Source organism: Elephantulus edwardii, unplaced genomic scaffold, assembly GCF_000299155.1.
Source record: "Elephantulus edwardii isolate Elephantulus edwardi_28Jun2011 unplaced genomic scaffold, EleEdw1.0 scaffold00133, whole genome shotgun sequence".
In the NCBI taxonomy this organism is placed as follows: Eukaryota; Metazoa; Chordata; class Mammalia; order Macroscelidea; family Macroscelididae; genus Elephantulus; species Elephantulus edwardii.
Window position 1 is genome coordinate 5,797,680 of NW_006399883.1, and position 15,361 is coordinate 5,813,040.

A 15,361-nucleotide genomic window follows, 5' to 3' on the forward strand; every position below is an offset into this window, starting at 1 on the left:
TTTGGCTTCTTGACATCCCAGTGCAATCTTCAGAATCTCTTCTAGCATCCATTTTGAGGGTGTTTTCCTCCTGTTTTAGTAATGATCTTTTGCTTTCTTCATGGATGATATCCTAGATTATTTTTATACTTTTAATACTGGTTCACTTAATAAAAACTTTTTATATAAAATGTAGAAGAACTTTTCAAACAAGTTTTAAAAGAAATAATCTAAAAAAAAAAAATAAAAGAAATAATCTTCAGGAAGATTTTGCTTACAGAGGAAGACAAAATATGGTCGACCCAAGCAACGTGTGGAACTTGCTGCCTCAGAATTGGCCTTCAGACCACTTTAGTTTTACTGCCTTTATTATTTTTCAACCTTGAGCAAGTCTATTAACCACCCTTGAAGCCCCTTCTCCTTTTGTGGAAGGGGAAAGTAATAATATCTACTTCAAGTTACAATTAGACCTCTTGGAGGAAAGGACAAGTGGCAATAATGGTGGCACTAGAACCAGAAGTGCTGGTTCTGTTTCAGTCGTACTAGCAGGGTGGTGAGGGGCAAAATCCAGACCTCAGAAGAGCTTGGTGGGGTTGGGGGAGGCAGAGGGCATCCAGCCACTGGGGAGAGTCACCCACTTTCCTCCATCTCCTCCTCCAGTACACCTGTAAACTAACACTTCCAAAGCCCTTTTCTTTGTAACTCACAAGTTTTTCTCTCTAGGTTTGCTCCCTTTCCTATAGGTAACCTGAACACTGAGTCTTATTCCAGAACCTGAATCCTGAGCCCAGTTCCAGAGACAACAGGGAAAAATAACTGCCAGTTAAGGAAGTGAAGGAGGATGAAGCCTCAGAGTTCAGCCGGCCACTCCCACTGGACTCATGAATGCAAATACTTTGCAGTCTAGAGGGCAGAAAGTGTCATGAAAATATCTTCAAACTGAACAAGAAGGCATACAGCTTCAACTCAAGACCACCAGTAAAGTGTTGAAGTGGGCTCCCTTTCCCATTCATCTCAACACCCTGTTAAGGAGTAATCCATATTGAAGGTTACAGTCTTCTTTGTTTTCTGCAAACAAGGTTGTGTTATATATATACTACAGGTTAATGAGTTTTGCTTTAATTTTGATGCTACATCCTTCATAAAATCTAGCTTCTCAGATTGGTTCAATGTACAGACTGAAGAGATATGCTGAAAGAACAAAACCTCAATGCACGTCTTTCTGGATCATAACAAATTATGGCTAATATTTAGAAAAATGGGAATCCTAGAACATGAAATTGTGCTCATGTGAAGTCTATACCTTGACTAAGAGGCAGCTGTGAAAACAGAGAACTCTGCATGGCTTAAAATCAAGACAGGTATATCAGGGCTGTATCCTTTCTCCATATTTATCCAATCTACACAGTGAGCAAAAAATCTGAGAGGGTGAACTTTTTATGAAGAGAAATGTGGCATCAGCATTGAAGGAAGACTCATCAACAATCTGCATAATACAGATGACATAATATTGCTGCAGCCTTCGATAAGGACTGCATCTCAAAATCAAGAAGACAAAAATCCTCACCACTGGGCCAATAGGCAACATCATGACAGAGAAAATATGAAGCTTCTAATGATTTTAACTTGCTTGGATCTACAACCAAAACCTCGATACCAGTAGTCAAAAGATCAAGAGACATATTGCCCTGGGAAAGTTCGCTGATGTTAAAACCCAAGATGTACTTGATTCAAGCCATGGTCTTTTCATGCATCTTTAAAAGAAGACTCAATGTGTGAATCGTGATGTTGAGGTACAGTACTGAATTATCCTACTAGTAGCCAAGAGAATAAACAAGTATGTTTTGGAGAAAGTACAACCAGGGTGCTCCTGAAAGGTGAGGATGGTGAAGCTTTGTCTAGTACTCTTTAGACATGTTTTTCGGAGATGCCAGTCCTCGAAAGAGGACATCGGCTTTGGAAAACTGGAGGGTCAGAAAAAGAGAAGAAGAAGGGAGTTGGATTGATACTAACTAAAATACTGGACTCAAGTACATCAAAGATAGTGAGGATGGTATAGGATTGGACAAAGTTCAGAGGTGTTGTTCACAGGGTTACTATGAGTCATACTCAACCTGATGGCAACTAACAACTATACAAACTGTTCAAACTATTGTTACTTTGTTATTGCATATTTAAAAGTTCCTCATTAGCATAATTAAGTGATCTGGAATTCCTATTGTTTGCAACATTATCCACAATTTATGAACATATAGGAATATGTTGCTGTTGTGTACTACTGAGCTGGAGCCGGCCCACTGCTATCTTTGAAAACCCACTGGGGGTCAGCTATCTTTCTCCTGTGGAGTAGTAGCTGGTGGATTTGAACCACACGCTTTTGCGTTAGCAGCACAATTTCTTACCATTAAGCCACCAGAACTCATGATTGAAATACAGTATTGTAAAATATACTTAACCAATAATAGCACAAAGATGTTAAGTAGGAGCTAATAATTACAGATAGCAAAGTAATAATGACAACACTATATTGCTGGGTTCGTAGAAATATTACTAAAGAACACACTGCGATCAAGTAGTTTCCAACTCACAATAACTATCCCTCAGGTTTCCAAGGCTATTCATAAGAGGAGACTGACCACCTTTTTCCCTCAAAGTGGCCAGCGGATTCAAACTGTTAACTTTAAGAGGTTAGAATTAATAGATCTTTTTTTTTTTAACTTAACAATATCATAAAAAGAGAAAAGTGAACAGAGCTGGACAAAAATAAGATTTCTATATATAATTAGAATTGTTGTTGTTATTAGTTTTTCTTGAGTCAAGTACAACTCATAGTGACCCTATGAACAGTGGATCTGAACCCTATATTATCCTGGGCCATCCTTACACCTCATGAAACACAAGAAGCCCAGTGCAGTAGTCACCATGTCAGTCCACCTAGTCAAGGGTCTTCCTCTCCTTCGCTGACCCTCCACCCTTCCTAGCATCATGTCCCTCTCCAAGGAACAGCCCCTCCAGGCAACACGTCCAACATATGTGAGGCAAAGCCTCAACATCCTTGACTCCAAAGGGCATTCCAGCTGCATCCTCTCCAAGACATTTTTGTTTGTTCTTTGGTCCGTCCATGGATGTTCAATGCTATTCTCCCAACACCACAGCTCAAAGGCATGAATTATTCTTCTGATATTCCTATTCACTATCCAGCTCTCTAATGCATAGCAAGTGATTGGAAAAAGCATGGCCTGAATCGGACGAACCTTAGTCCTCAAGCATCATTACTCCTCAATAATTTGGAAAGGTTCCTAATTGCACACTTCGCAGTACAACACATCTAATTACCTGACTGCTGGTACTAAGGGTGCTAATTGCGGAACCAAGTAAGATGAAACTGTTGACAGTTTCAATCTCCTCTCCACCCATCATGATGCTGCCTACTGTTCCAGTGGTAAGAATCTTCATTTTCCTGACATTTAGATGTAATCTATACCGAAGGCTGAATTCCCTCCTGATCTTCAGCAACAAGTGCTTCAAGCTCTCCTCACTTTCAGTAAGCAAGGTTGTGTCACCTACATAATACTGGTTATTGAAGAGTCTTCCTCCAATCCTGATGCCACATTCCTCTTCATAGAGTCCAACTTCTCAGATAATTTGCTCAGCATACAGATTGAAAAGGTATGGAAAGAGAATATAACTCTAACATATTCCCTTCTAAATTTTAAATCATGCAGTGTTTTCCTGCTCTGTTCACACAAATAGCCTTCTGGTCCAGGTACAGGTTTCACATGAGCAAAATTAAGTGCTCTAGGACTCTCATTCTTCTCAATGTTAGTCACAACTTGTTATTGTCCACACAGTTAATTAAACACCTTTGCATAGTCAACAAAGCACAGTCTTCTGGGATTCTTTGTGATATCCCTGGTGCCATGGCCTCTTCTAAATTCTGCCTGAACTGTCTATGGACTATGCAATCAGAGCTTGGTTACATTATCCAGTAGTTTTTCCTATGTTTTAAATAGTTCTTTAAAGACAAAGAAGAACATGGGCACAGGATCTCTGCCCTCCAGATTCCAACATGTTCTCAGATGATAAAATGTAATAAAGGGCCCAGGAATGAGTGCAGTAGAAAAGCCAAAACTGCATCTGCACCATCCAGCAGACAGTGGGAGACAGCCTAGTCGTGGTGGCAGCGATGGCAAGACCGGAGGCAAGGCGCAGAGACACTTACCTTTCATTGTGAGATGAATCTACATCTGACTTCAGCATAGATATGAGATTTGTGCCTTCCTGATTTTCCCGTTCACGTGTCTGATGTAGTCTCTCCAGGTCCAAATGACATTCTTCAACTTCCTTACTTAAGACTGTAATTTGCTCTTTTAGCTGTTGGAGGGGGAAAAAATCCTTCACTTTAGTTTCAGTTAAAATAATTTAAATTATTTGCTGTACAAACTTTCATGGTTACTTTTAACAAAAAATCTGGCATAAGACTGATAAGGCAGTGATAAAAGTGAAAATTATTAATATAGTCTTTTCCTGCAGTACTCCCTACTTCCTAAGAAAACTCAGTATTTTCATATATTTCTCTTCGAAAACAAAAATGAGCCAGCCCCTTCAGTGTCTTCATAGTGTGTATTAGCAGGAAGGTGGTACTAGCTACCCTCAAGTCACCAGCTACTACAGGCTCCCTAAGCTCACACAGCAGAGCAGTCATTAGCCCTAGCAGTGGTAATATATAACTAAAGAATAATCATGCATGTTTTCCAAGCAAAACAGCAATCTCAGCCCTCCTCTCCTTAATCTCTCTCTCCTTAATCTATTCACTAGTGGCAGAGATTTCTTTGAATGGGTTGCACGACATGAACATAAGATTTGTCTTTATAGAAGATGAGAGAGAAACGGAAGCACAAGTGACTATTACTACACATGTACTTGTGAAGATGCCCCTCCCACGCATGACTGCTGCTATGCGGGGAGTGCTACCTGTAGTCAGGCTAGAAGCCTGTAGTCCTTCATCAATGAGGAGGAATCCAAAAACATGTGGACCAAAACTGATGGACTAAACAATGGAGAAGATACAGTATGTTTAGATGACATTACACTAGAATGAACTTCTCTGTATTCAAAGATTCAGGAAGGATAATAATTCAAAGATTATCAGGGTATAATGAAAATAGGTTTAACTCAACAGAAGAATATGGGGGGGAGGGGGGGAATCCAGAAGACTATGATAACCATAAAGGGGACTGTATCAAAAAGATACTTCAATCAATGAAAACAAAACAAAAAACTAACAGCTACAAAGATAAATTGACACATCTAATGCTATAGTGCATAGGGTCACTATGAGTCACCTGCAACTCAAAGGCACTTAACAACAATAACATCAACATAGGAGAGATCAGCTGGCCCAGTGGACAGAAAGCGATGCTACCAAGCCAAAGGTGGGTGACTTTTAATCTGTGGCCCTCAGGCCTGTCTTTCATAGTTTTTGTTCAGACATTTCTCTAGGTCGTCTAGCCCTGGTGTACAAGTTGCTGTATCGTGGTCACTTGTGGTTGCTGAACACTGCGACACTGATGTGTCATATGCATTAATGGCTGGTTACCCAAAGCAGACAGAGAGTGGGGTGGAGCTCCCCGATTAAAACAAGCTTGGAAGCAGGAGTGGCATCCACTTCCATATTAGCTTGCCTCTGGAAACCCTATCAACCTGGAGAGAGGATGAAAGACACCCAAGCATTGAGGACTCTCCTTCATAGGGTCACTATGAGTGGCCTGTGACTCCACGGTACTTAACAACAACAACAACAATGCTGTAGTGCAGAGGGAGCTTTAGTAGCTTCGTGGAAAGGAACTGCACTGCCCACCATAAAGCACATGGTTCAAATTCACCAGCAGCTCTGCAGGAGAAAGATAGGCAATCTCTCCCGCGTAATTTATAGCCTTGGAAAACCTGCTGGAGGGTCAGCTATGAGTCAGTCACAACTCAAAGGCACCTAACAAAAATGCTACGGTGCTAGATCTTAAGTATTGCCCCAGAAACAGAAGCAAGTAGATTTAAAATATCCAAGAAATGAGAAACACATTAACAAGTGTGAATGAGTATGCACAGATAAATAAGCATATTGAACACCACACAAAGCTCTACTGTTTTACGCATACATATAAAATCTCTTAGGAACACTGATGAGGAAATTTCAAAAACTCAGTATCAGCACCCATTTTCTGGCCATAATCAGAGAGTAAGAAACTAATAAAGGTATTTAAAACTTTAAAACATACTTTCAAAGCACATAAGGCATAAAAGATTAAGGAAAATGTGAACGCCATCCAAAGCATTATTTAGAGGGAAATTTAAACCATTAAATGAATACACATAACCATTCAATGTTACGAGAACAATGTAAAATAATAAAAATGTTTTAAGAGAACAGACTAAACTCAAAGAAAACAAGAAGAAATAAATAATAAATTAAAAATAGTAAGCAAAAATACTATAGTATGGGCCAAAATGTTAGTATTTCCTAAGGTAGACAGAGCTGACAGCAGCATTCTCCTTAAGGCCAAAACATAAGTCAGTTGGATTTCTATAGTATAACAATCAACCTGCAATTTCAATTCAGTGAAAAATAACAGAGCTACCTACTCAGGAAGGGTATCAGAGCGAGTTCATCTTTAACCCAAGCGTAAGCCATGGTACTTACCCCATACTTCATGCAATTTGTTCTTAAAGAATCACTCCCTCATTTTTCTCCCTCCAGTAAGGTATCATGTTGTTGTTTTTATTAGGTACCCTTAAGTCAACTACAACTCCTAATAACCCTATCAACAACAGAATTGAACCTTTCCCCATCCTGCACCACCGTCATGATCTCTGTCATGCTCAAGTCTGCTATGGTAGTCATAGTCATTGCATCAATCGTCGAGAGTCTTCCTCTCTTTCTAACCATGATTGTTTCAAGAATGATGTCTGTTTCCAAGGACTGGCTCCTTCTGAAAATATGCCCAAAGTCAGACAAAGTTTCATCAGCCTTGTGTCTAAGGAGTACTATGGTTGCACTTCCATCCAGACAGATTTCTTTTTCTTTTGGCAGTCAATGGGATATTCAATATTCTTCAACAATACCACATTTCAAAGACATCAATTCTTCCATAATCTTTATTCATTGGCCAAGTTTCAGATGCATAGGAAGCAAATGAAAATACTATAGCCTGGGTCAGGTGCACCTTAATCTTTAAAGCAACATCTTTGCTCTTTGGACTTTTGGAAAGGTCTCTGGCAGTAGATTTCCTCAATGCAACATGCCTTTTGATTCCTAATTGCTGTTACCATCAGTATTAATTGTGGAGGCAACTGAAATAAAATCAATGACAACATCAATCTTTTTATCTATATATCATGATTGGTTGCCCACTGCTCTAGCGGTGAGAATGTCTGTTTTGTTTTGTTTTTTAATTTATTTTATTTTATTATTTTGTGTGCGTGAACCGTCAAATTGGATCTCACTGGCACAGGAGATTTTTCCCTCCTCCAGCAGAGCATCTGGTGGATTCGAACTTGCACCTCTGGGGTTGCAGTGCAACTTCTTGCCACCAGGCCACCAGGATATCTGTTTTCTTGACACTGAGATGCAATTCATATTAAAGGCTGCAGTGTTTGATCTGTGGCAAGTGTTTCAAGTCCTCCTCACTTTCAGCAAGCAAGGTTGGTGTCATTTGCATATTGAAGGTTATTGAAGAGTCTCACTCCGATACTGATGTCACATTTTTCTTCACAGAATCCAGTTTCTCAATTTGCTCAACATACAGATTGAACAAATACAGTGAAAAGATATAACCCTGAAGCATACCTTTCTTTTCCCCCCCTCTTTTTAAAAAGAATTTATTTTAAAGTTTAAAGAGACTTTGGATTTCCATTCATTCATAGTTGCACAATTTCTTTCCTGCTTACCCCTGCCCCCAGTTCGCTTTCTTCTTTGAAAAGTGGAAAAAAAAAGTATTTCTTTGCTATACAATCCCCGCCCAACCCCGTCCACTCCACTATTCAGCTTTCATTCTGGACACTTGTAATGACAATAATACATAGTCATGTTTAAAAGAGATATGTGATTAGGTATTTCGGTCATGACAGGAGTCTAGAGCGATGGCTACATGGTGGAGTGGACTTGGGGGAGGGTTTGTAAAATAATGAAAGAATCTTTTCTTTTACTTTTCCAAGAGGGTAATGTCTGGTGGGGGGGAGCCTTGGGAGGGGACAAATCTACAACAATGAATGAATGGAAATCCAAAGCCTCTGTACATTTTCACTGAAATGAATAACAAATTTAAGTTAAAAAAAAAGAATGAAGTTAGAGTAAGGATGGCAACGGAACCACCTTACCTCTGTAACTTGATTTGTGCCACTATTAGAACCTCTACTCAGAGTATTATTGCTTTTCAATTTTTGACTCATGCACTTTTAACTTGTTAGTTAAATTTGTATCTTCTAGGCTGCAACACTTCCATGATACATCTTCAAGGATATGAACATGTACGGCTAAGCACAACTGATAACAGTGCATCTAAATTCCAAAATCAATCTCCATAATAGGCTATGTGTTTCCTACTGCCAAGGGGGCCCTTTGGAGTAGTGAGAGAAGACATTCACCCTGAAACCCACAGCGTCCCTTTTCAGCAGGAAGTAGCTAAGAGAATATACCATCCCCTTTTCCTTATGAATCAGGGTGAAGTCTCTCTCAGGGAGGAGTGATAGGGAATGGCAAGGGACACACTGACAAAGGAGATTAATCAGAACTGGCTTTGACAAGCACTGTGGCAATTGGACAATTAAAACAGACATGGGGGGGAAGAAGAATGAACTGGGGATGAGGGTGGAGAAAACAGTGCAACAATGAATGAATGAAAACCCAAAATCTCTGTAAATGTTCATTAAAACTAATAAAATTTAATAAAAAAAATATATAGTCATATAATCCTCCTAAACAGTTCTCTCCCTCATCTGTTTCAATGCATACATTAATAATTACATAAATAATGTATACATTATTTATCCTTAGTTTTCCCCCAACTCCGATGTCACTCTGCTTTACAACAGTGGCGCTTAGCAGTTGTCCTTTTGTGATTGAGATATTTCACTCCGCATAATGTCCTCCAGGGTCATCCATTCTCCATAATATTTCATGAGTTCCTTATTTTTTAATGCATCATGGTATTCCATTGTGTGAATATACCACAGCTTCTCTATCCATTCATTTGTTGATGGGCACTTGGGTTGTTTCCAGCCCTTTGCTTTTGTGGACAAAGCTGCAATAAACACAGGTGTGCATATATCTGCTTGGGTGGCAGTTATAGTTTCTTTAGGGTATATTCCCAGTAGTGGAATTGCTGGGTAAAATGCTATTTCTATTTACAACTTTTTGAGAAAGCACCATACTGCCTTCCATAGTGGTTGCACCATTTTACACTCCCACCAACAGTGAATAAGGGTTCCAGTTTTTCCACAACCTCGCCAGCATTTGTTGTTTGCTGTTCGGTTAAATTTTGCTCTTCTTACTGGGGTCAGATGATATCTCATAGTTGTTTTGATTTGAATGCACACTCTTCTTATTGTTAAATCATGCAGTGTTCCCTTGCTCTGTTCACACAACAGCCTCTTGGTCTAGATACAGGTTTCACATTAGCACAATTAAGTATTCTGGGATTTCTATTCTTTTCAGTGTTAGCCATAATTTGTTATGGTTCACAGTTAAAGGATCATAATTCCATTTAAAAACCAACATTTCTTTCAGAAATTGGAAATTTAGTATTTAGTTTTAACTATGCTATTACTGCCATAACAGTGCTTATTATTTTTACTGAGACTTGTATGGCAAAGCTGCAAGTTTTTCAAATGGAGTCAAACTCCAAAAATGAAAACTCACTGCCATCAAGTCAGTTCCAACTCACAGTTTCTCTCCCAGGCTTCTGAGGTTGTAAATCATAAAGTGAGGAGACTGCCCACTTCTTTTTGAAGGATCTGAACCATCAAACAGACTGTGAGTCTTGGGGTCAAGAGGGTAACTCATTATAAATTAGGCCACCAAGCCACCCTTTGAATAGTGTACTTCTAACTTTATTTTGTCCATGACTTGTTACATTTACTATGTGATTTTAAAGACTAAGAAGCTCTTCAGGATTTTATATATTATCTCTATCAGAAACATAGGTACTTTGAAGAAAAAGTTCACATAACACCATGATAGGATCCTCTCCTTCACGAGATCGCAATCACGTTAGAGTAGGCTGGTATTTCCTTCAGTCCTGACATTTATCCTATTCACTTCGCAGCTTCCTTTCATTTTCCTTCTTGCATGTGCCCCTTGGATCCCAATTAAGAGACGGTGGTAAGTACTGACTGCTATAAACACACACTTCCTTGACCACTGGAACTGTAAGTTTCATAACCTATCATATTAGTTCAGCCACACTCAGGTGCAATGTTTAACGCCAGACATATCTACCTCTGCCACTCAGTAGCTGCAAACCCTCTCTACAGGCTTTCAGCGTAACTGAGGCATGTGTGCAACAGAAATGGCCAAGTTAAAGAAAAGGAAAAATGTTACATGTGCTGACAGCACGGTACCTAAAACCCACTCACAATTATTTTATGCTCAGTCTGAATCCAGTGAACATGCAAGAGGAAGTCAGAGGAAAAGGTCGCTGGACTACTACATCTTTGGCAGAGACTTATCATACTTACAACTCTGAGGCATCTTGGGACTATCTCTAGAAATAGTGTAAGACACATCCATATCGTCAAAATCAATGAAGAAGCAGCACATCTGCACATACCTGCTGAATGTGATGCTCTTTCTCCTGGAGCTGCAGAGACAGGGACACTTCCTCTTTTTGGGAAGGAGGCTGTGCTTGCTCATTTTCATGTAAAGTCACTTTCTTTTCACTTTCACTCTGTCCAAAGTATTTGGAAAAACAACACTTTTTGTTAGAAATTATGCTTTTCCATTTCTTAGGCTTCTCTTTAGAATGTAAACTCATCAGCCAATATATATTATGTCCCTCAATGCACCAAAAGTAACAATTACATTGAGACCATCACTCACAGCAAACATGCACTCAAGTGGGTTCATCTCCTGCACATGTGTCAGACAACACAAAGAGGAAGAAGGAATACACACTGAGGAAAACCCGGTGCCATAAAGAGCAGCTTGCTGCCTTTCCTGAACTGTAATTTAGACAGTAGGGAATGCTAGCTCAAAGAAATTCACCACCATCATACACATGAAAATCCAAGATAATTTAGAAACATAGGTTCCTCTACATTCAAAAGATCAACAAGTTTCCTTTTTCTTTTTTTTCCTTGTAGTGTATTGTCCACTTGTATCCCACTGACAAAGGAGATTGCTCCTCCTTCTCCACAGAAGATTGTTCCTCCTTCTCCAGCAGAGCATCTGCAGGATTTTGAACCATGCACCTTCAGGATTGCTGTGCAGCTTCTTGCCACTAGGCCATTAGCGCTCCCCATGCTTCCTTCTTAAGTAAATTTTTAAAAATATTTTTTAAAAGGTTAGTTTATCGCAGCTTTGTTCACAATAGCCAAGGAGTTGGAAACAACGCAATGGATAGAGAAGCTGTGGTATGTTCACACAATGGAATACTATGCTGCCTTGAAAAACAAGGAATTAATGCAATATTATTCAAAATTGGTGACCCTGGAGGACATTATGCTGAGTGAAATATCCCAGTCACAAAAGGACAAATATTGCATGGTGCCACTGTTGTAGAATGGGACTGACATTGGGGTTGGGGTAAGACAGAAAAACTGGATAAATTATGTATACTGCATTGAAACAGATGAGGGAAAGAACAATTTAAAGGCAATATATGATAGGGTGTTATGGTTATCACAAAAGTCCAGAATTGAGGTTGCATAGTGGAGTGTACTTGGGGCGGTGGGTGGGGGCCCAGGGGGAATTGTGTACCAATGAAAGAATTTTTCTTTTGCTTTTTGGAGAGAGAAACGAACTGGGGGGGGGGGGGGGAGGCAGGGAGAAAAGGGCAACAATGAATGAATGGAGACTCAAAATCTCTGTCAATGTTGATTAAAATTAATAAATTAAAATTTTTTAAAAAGGTTAGTCTAAATTAATGAAATTATATTAATGGGAAAAGTTTACTTAAAAATCACTAGAGGTAGCATTTATAGAATGATAAAGAACCTTCTCCCCCTAAATATGCATTTCCATTGCTCAAACAGTCATAATTCATTTTCTTAGAGCTCTAGAAATAAGAGAAGAGCTCCATATTTTGGGGTAAAGTGCCCTAATCCTATCCCTCTACTAAGCAATAAAGAGCTACTGGAAGGGAAAGAATAGATGTGGAGATCTTTTAAGCCCTATTGTTGGGAATTAACATTAATTGACATATATTGGCAGTATGCTAAAAAGCTCTGTTCTCATAATTCACCTTTATTTGAACTTCTCATAGTTGCTTCCTTGTAAACAGCGCTCTCCTGATATATTTGACAAAAATAAGTGATGAAAATAGTTAACATCAATCACACTGAGACATGCTAAGTTCTACTTTAAGTTTTTGAAGCCAGCGTATATAACATTAGCTGCTTCCCTGCATTTTAAGCTGGACAAGTCCAGATATCATCTTTAAAAACTTGTGTTTTTCTCTTAACTTTCAGATTGGCCAAATAGCTACTTCAGGAAGTTTCTTCAACATCCCCATTACTGCCGTTGCTGCTTGCAGATGCCATCAAGTCAACTACCACTCTCAGAGCCCCTAAGAACAGATCAAAACCTTCCCCTTGCCTGTGCAAATGACAGTCTCCTACAAGCCCACTGGTACAGTCACCGTATCAATCCATCTCTTTTGCTGACCTTTTTTTTTTTTAAAGTTTCAAAAGTTACTTTATTAAACTGAAAGCTATTGCCAAGATTTTTTTTTTTGCATTTCCATTCTTTCATTGTTGCACTTTTCTCCCCTCCCAACCCTCACCCCTAGTACACTACCTCTTGGAAAAGTAAAAGAAAAATTCTTTGTTTTACAATCCCTCCCCCCATGTGCACTCCACTATAAAGTCTTCGCTCTAGAACCCTGTCATGACAAAAATACCTAATAATTTTCCCTCTTAAACAGTTTTCTCCCTCATCTGTTTCAATGCAGTATACATTATTTAACCCATCCTTCTCAGTCTCCTCCCAACCCCAACGTCAGTACTGCTTTACAACAGTGGCACCATGCAGTATTTGTCCTTTTGTGACTGAGATACTTCACTCAGCATAATGTCCTCAAGGGTCACCCACTTTGAATAATATTGCATGAGTTCCTTGTTTTTCAAGGCAGCATAGTATTCCATTGTGTGAATATACCACAGCTTCTCTGTCCAACGCCTTGCTATTGTGAACAAAGACACAATAAACATGGGTGTGTATATACCTGCTTGGATGTCAGTTATGGTCTCTTTGGCATATATTCCCAGTAGTGGAATTGCTGGGTAAAATGGTATCTCTATTTGCAACTTTATGAGTAAGCACCATACCACCTTCCACAGTGGGTCCATCATTTTACACTCCCACCAACAGTGAATAAGGGTTCCAGTTTCTCCACAACCTCACAGCATTTGTTGCTTGCTGTTCTGTTAAATTTTACAATTCTGACTGGGGTGAGATGATTCTCATAGTTGTTTTGATTTGCATCTCTCTTAATCTTTTGCTGATCTTTAATCTTTCCCAGCATGGTCTTCTCTTTTTTTTTTTTTTTTTACTTTTTTCCACAGACTGGCCATTCCTAAAAAAATGCCCAAAGTAAGTGCCATAAAGTTTCACCATCTTCTAAGGAGCATCCTAGCTGCAATTCCACCAAGGCAGATTTGTTGTTTTTTTTTTTCAGCAGTTCATGGAGTATTCAAAATATTTGCCAACACCACAATTCAAAGATATTGTTTCTTAAGGAAAAAAAAAACCTGTTTCCTTTTCACTCTACTTAATTCGTTGCCCAAATTTAAGATGTCTAAGAAGCAAATGAAAATATCATGACTTGCATTAGGTACAGCTTCATCTGTAAACTTCAATCCTTTTCTCCATCTACCAGAGGTAAGGATTTTTGATTCCTTGAGGCTGAGATTTAATCCATATTGAAGGCTGTGATCTTTGATTTTCTGCAGCAAGTGTTACAAATCTTCTTTACTTTCAGCAACTAAGACTGCCTTATCTACATAATGTGAGTTGTTGAGGAGTCTTCCTCCAATCCTGAAGCCACATTCCTCTTCATACAGTCCAGTGTCTGGAATGATCTGCTCAGTTGAATAGGTAAGAAAAAATCTAACCATGGTATCTTTTCTGATTTTAAATCATGCAATGTTCTCATGTTCTGTTTGGACAATTGTTTTTTGTTCTATGTATACTTTTTGCATGATCATAATAAAGTGTCCTGGGATTCCCACTCTTCTCAACGTTAGCTATAATATATATGATCCATACAGTCAAATGCCTTTGCAAAATCAATGAAACACAGTAAATGTCTTTTGGCATTCTCTTTTCAGCCATGATCTACCTGACAACAGCAATGATATTCCTTATTCTATGGTTTCTTCTAATCCAGCTTGAATTTTCTGGCCTGTTATTGTACTCTTCCAGTGTTTAATAATAATCTTAAAAGTTTCTAAATACTCTTTAAGATTTTATTTGCAGGTAATATTAATGATATTGTTCAATAATTCCACATCCTACTGAATCACCTTTTTTTGGAATGGGAATGAATATGGCTCTCTTCTAGCTGGCTGGCCAGGTAGCTATCTAGCCATCTTCCATATTTGTTGACAGAGACTGGTAAACATGTGCAAAGTTGCAATTGTTCCCCAAGGAACCTCAACTAGAATCCCAACTATACTTGGAGCCCTTCCCGCCCCCAATACCTTTAGAGCAACTTTCTTCCTTCAGTAATACTGGGTTTTGATCATATGCTACTCTTGAAATTAATTCAGTACAGTAACTCTGTATTTTCTATCTTATTTTGATGCTTATTGCATCATTCAAGATTTTGCCTATAGAATCCTACAGTGTTGAAACTCGAGGTTTGAATTTGTTCTTCAGTTCTTTCAACTTGAGAAATGCCAAGCAGGTTCCTCCTTTTTGGTTTTCTAACTCTAGCTCCTCAAACATTTCACTGTAACACTTTCCTTTGTATTTTTATGCAGTACTTCAGAATCTTCTGTTCAGTTTTCTTACTTAAGCATTTCCCGCCTCTGTTCTGGCTTTCATGCAACTACAAGTTTCCAAGAGTCTTCTGACATCCATTCATGTGTGTTCTCTCTTCTTTGCCTTTGCAAAACCTTCTGCTTTCTTCATGGATGATGTCTTGGTCATCTTTTATATCTTGTTGTT

General features: G+C 38.9%; 1 protein-coding gene across 1 annotated transcript in view; it reads right to left on the reverse strand.

The window, feature by feature from the left end:
* Nucleotides 1-15,361, reverse strand: part of PCNT (pericentrin) — a 155,192-nt gene that overhangs the window by 118,648 nt on the left and 21,183 nt on the right. Inside the window, exons 4-6 of the mRNA XM_006894042.1 lie at nucleotides 13,629-13,636; nucleotides 10,803-10,917; nucleotides 4,202-4,353 (exon numbers count right to left, since the gene is read on the reverse strand). Of these exons, the coding sequence (XP_006894104.1) occupies nucleotides 4,202-4,353; nucleotides 10,803-10,917; nucleotides 13,629-13,636 (275 nt within the window). The remainder of the gene's footprint in view (nucleotides 1-4,201; nucleotides 4,354-10,802; nucleotides 10,918-13,628; nucleotides 13,637-15,361) is intronic.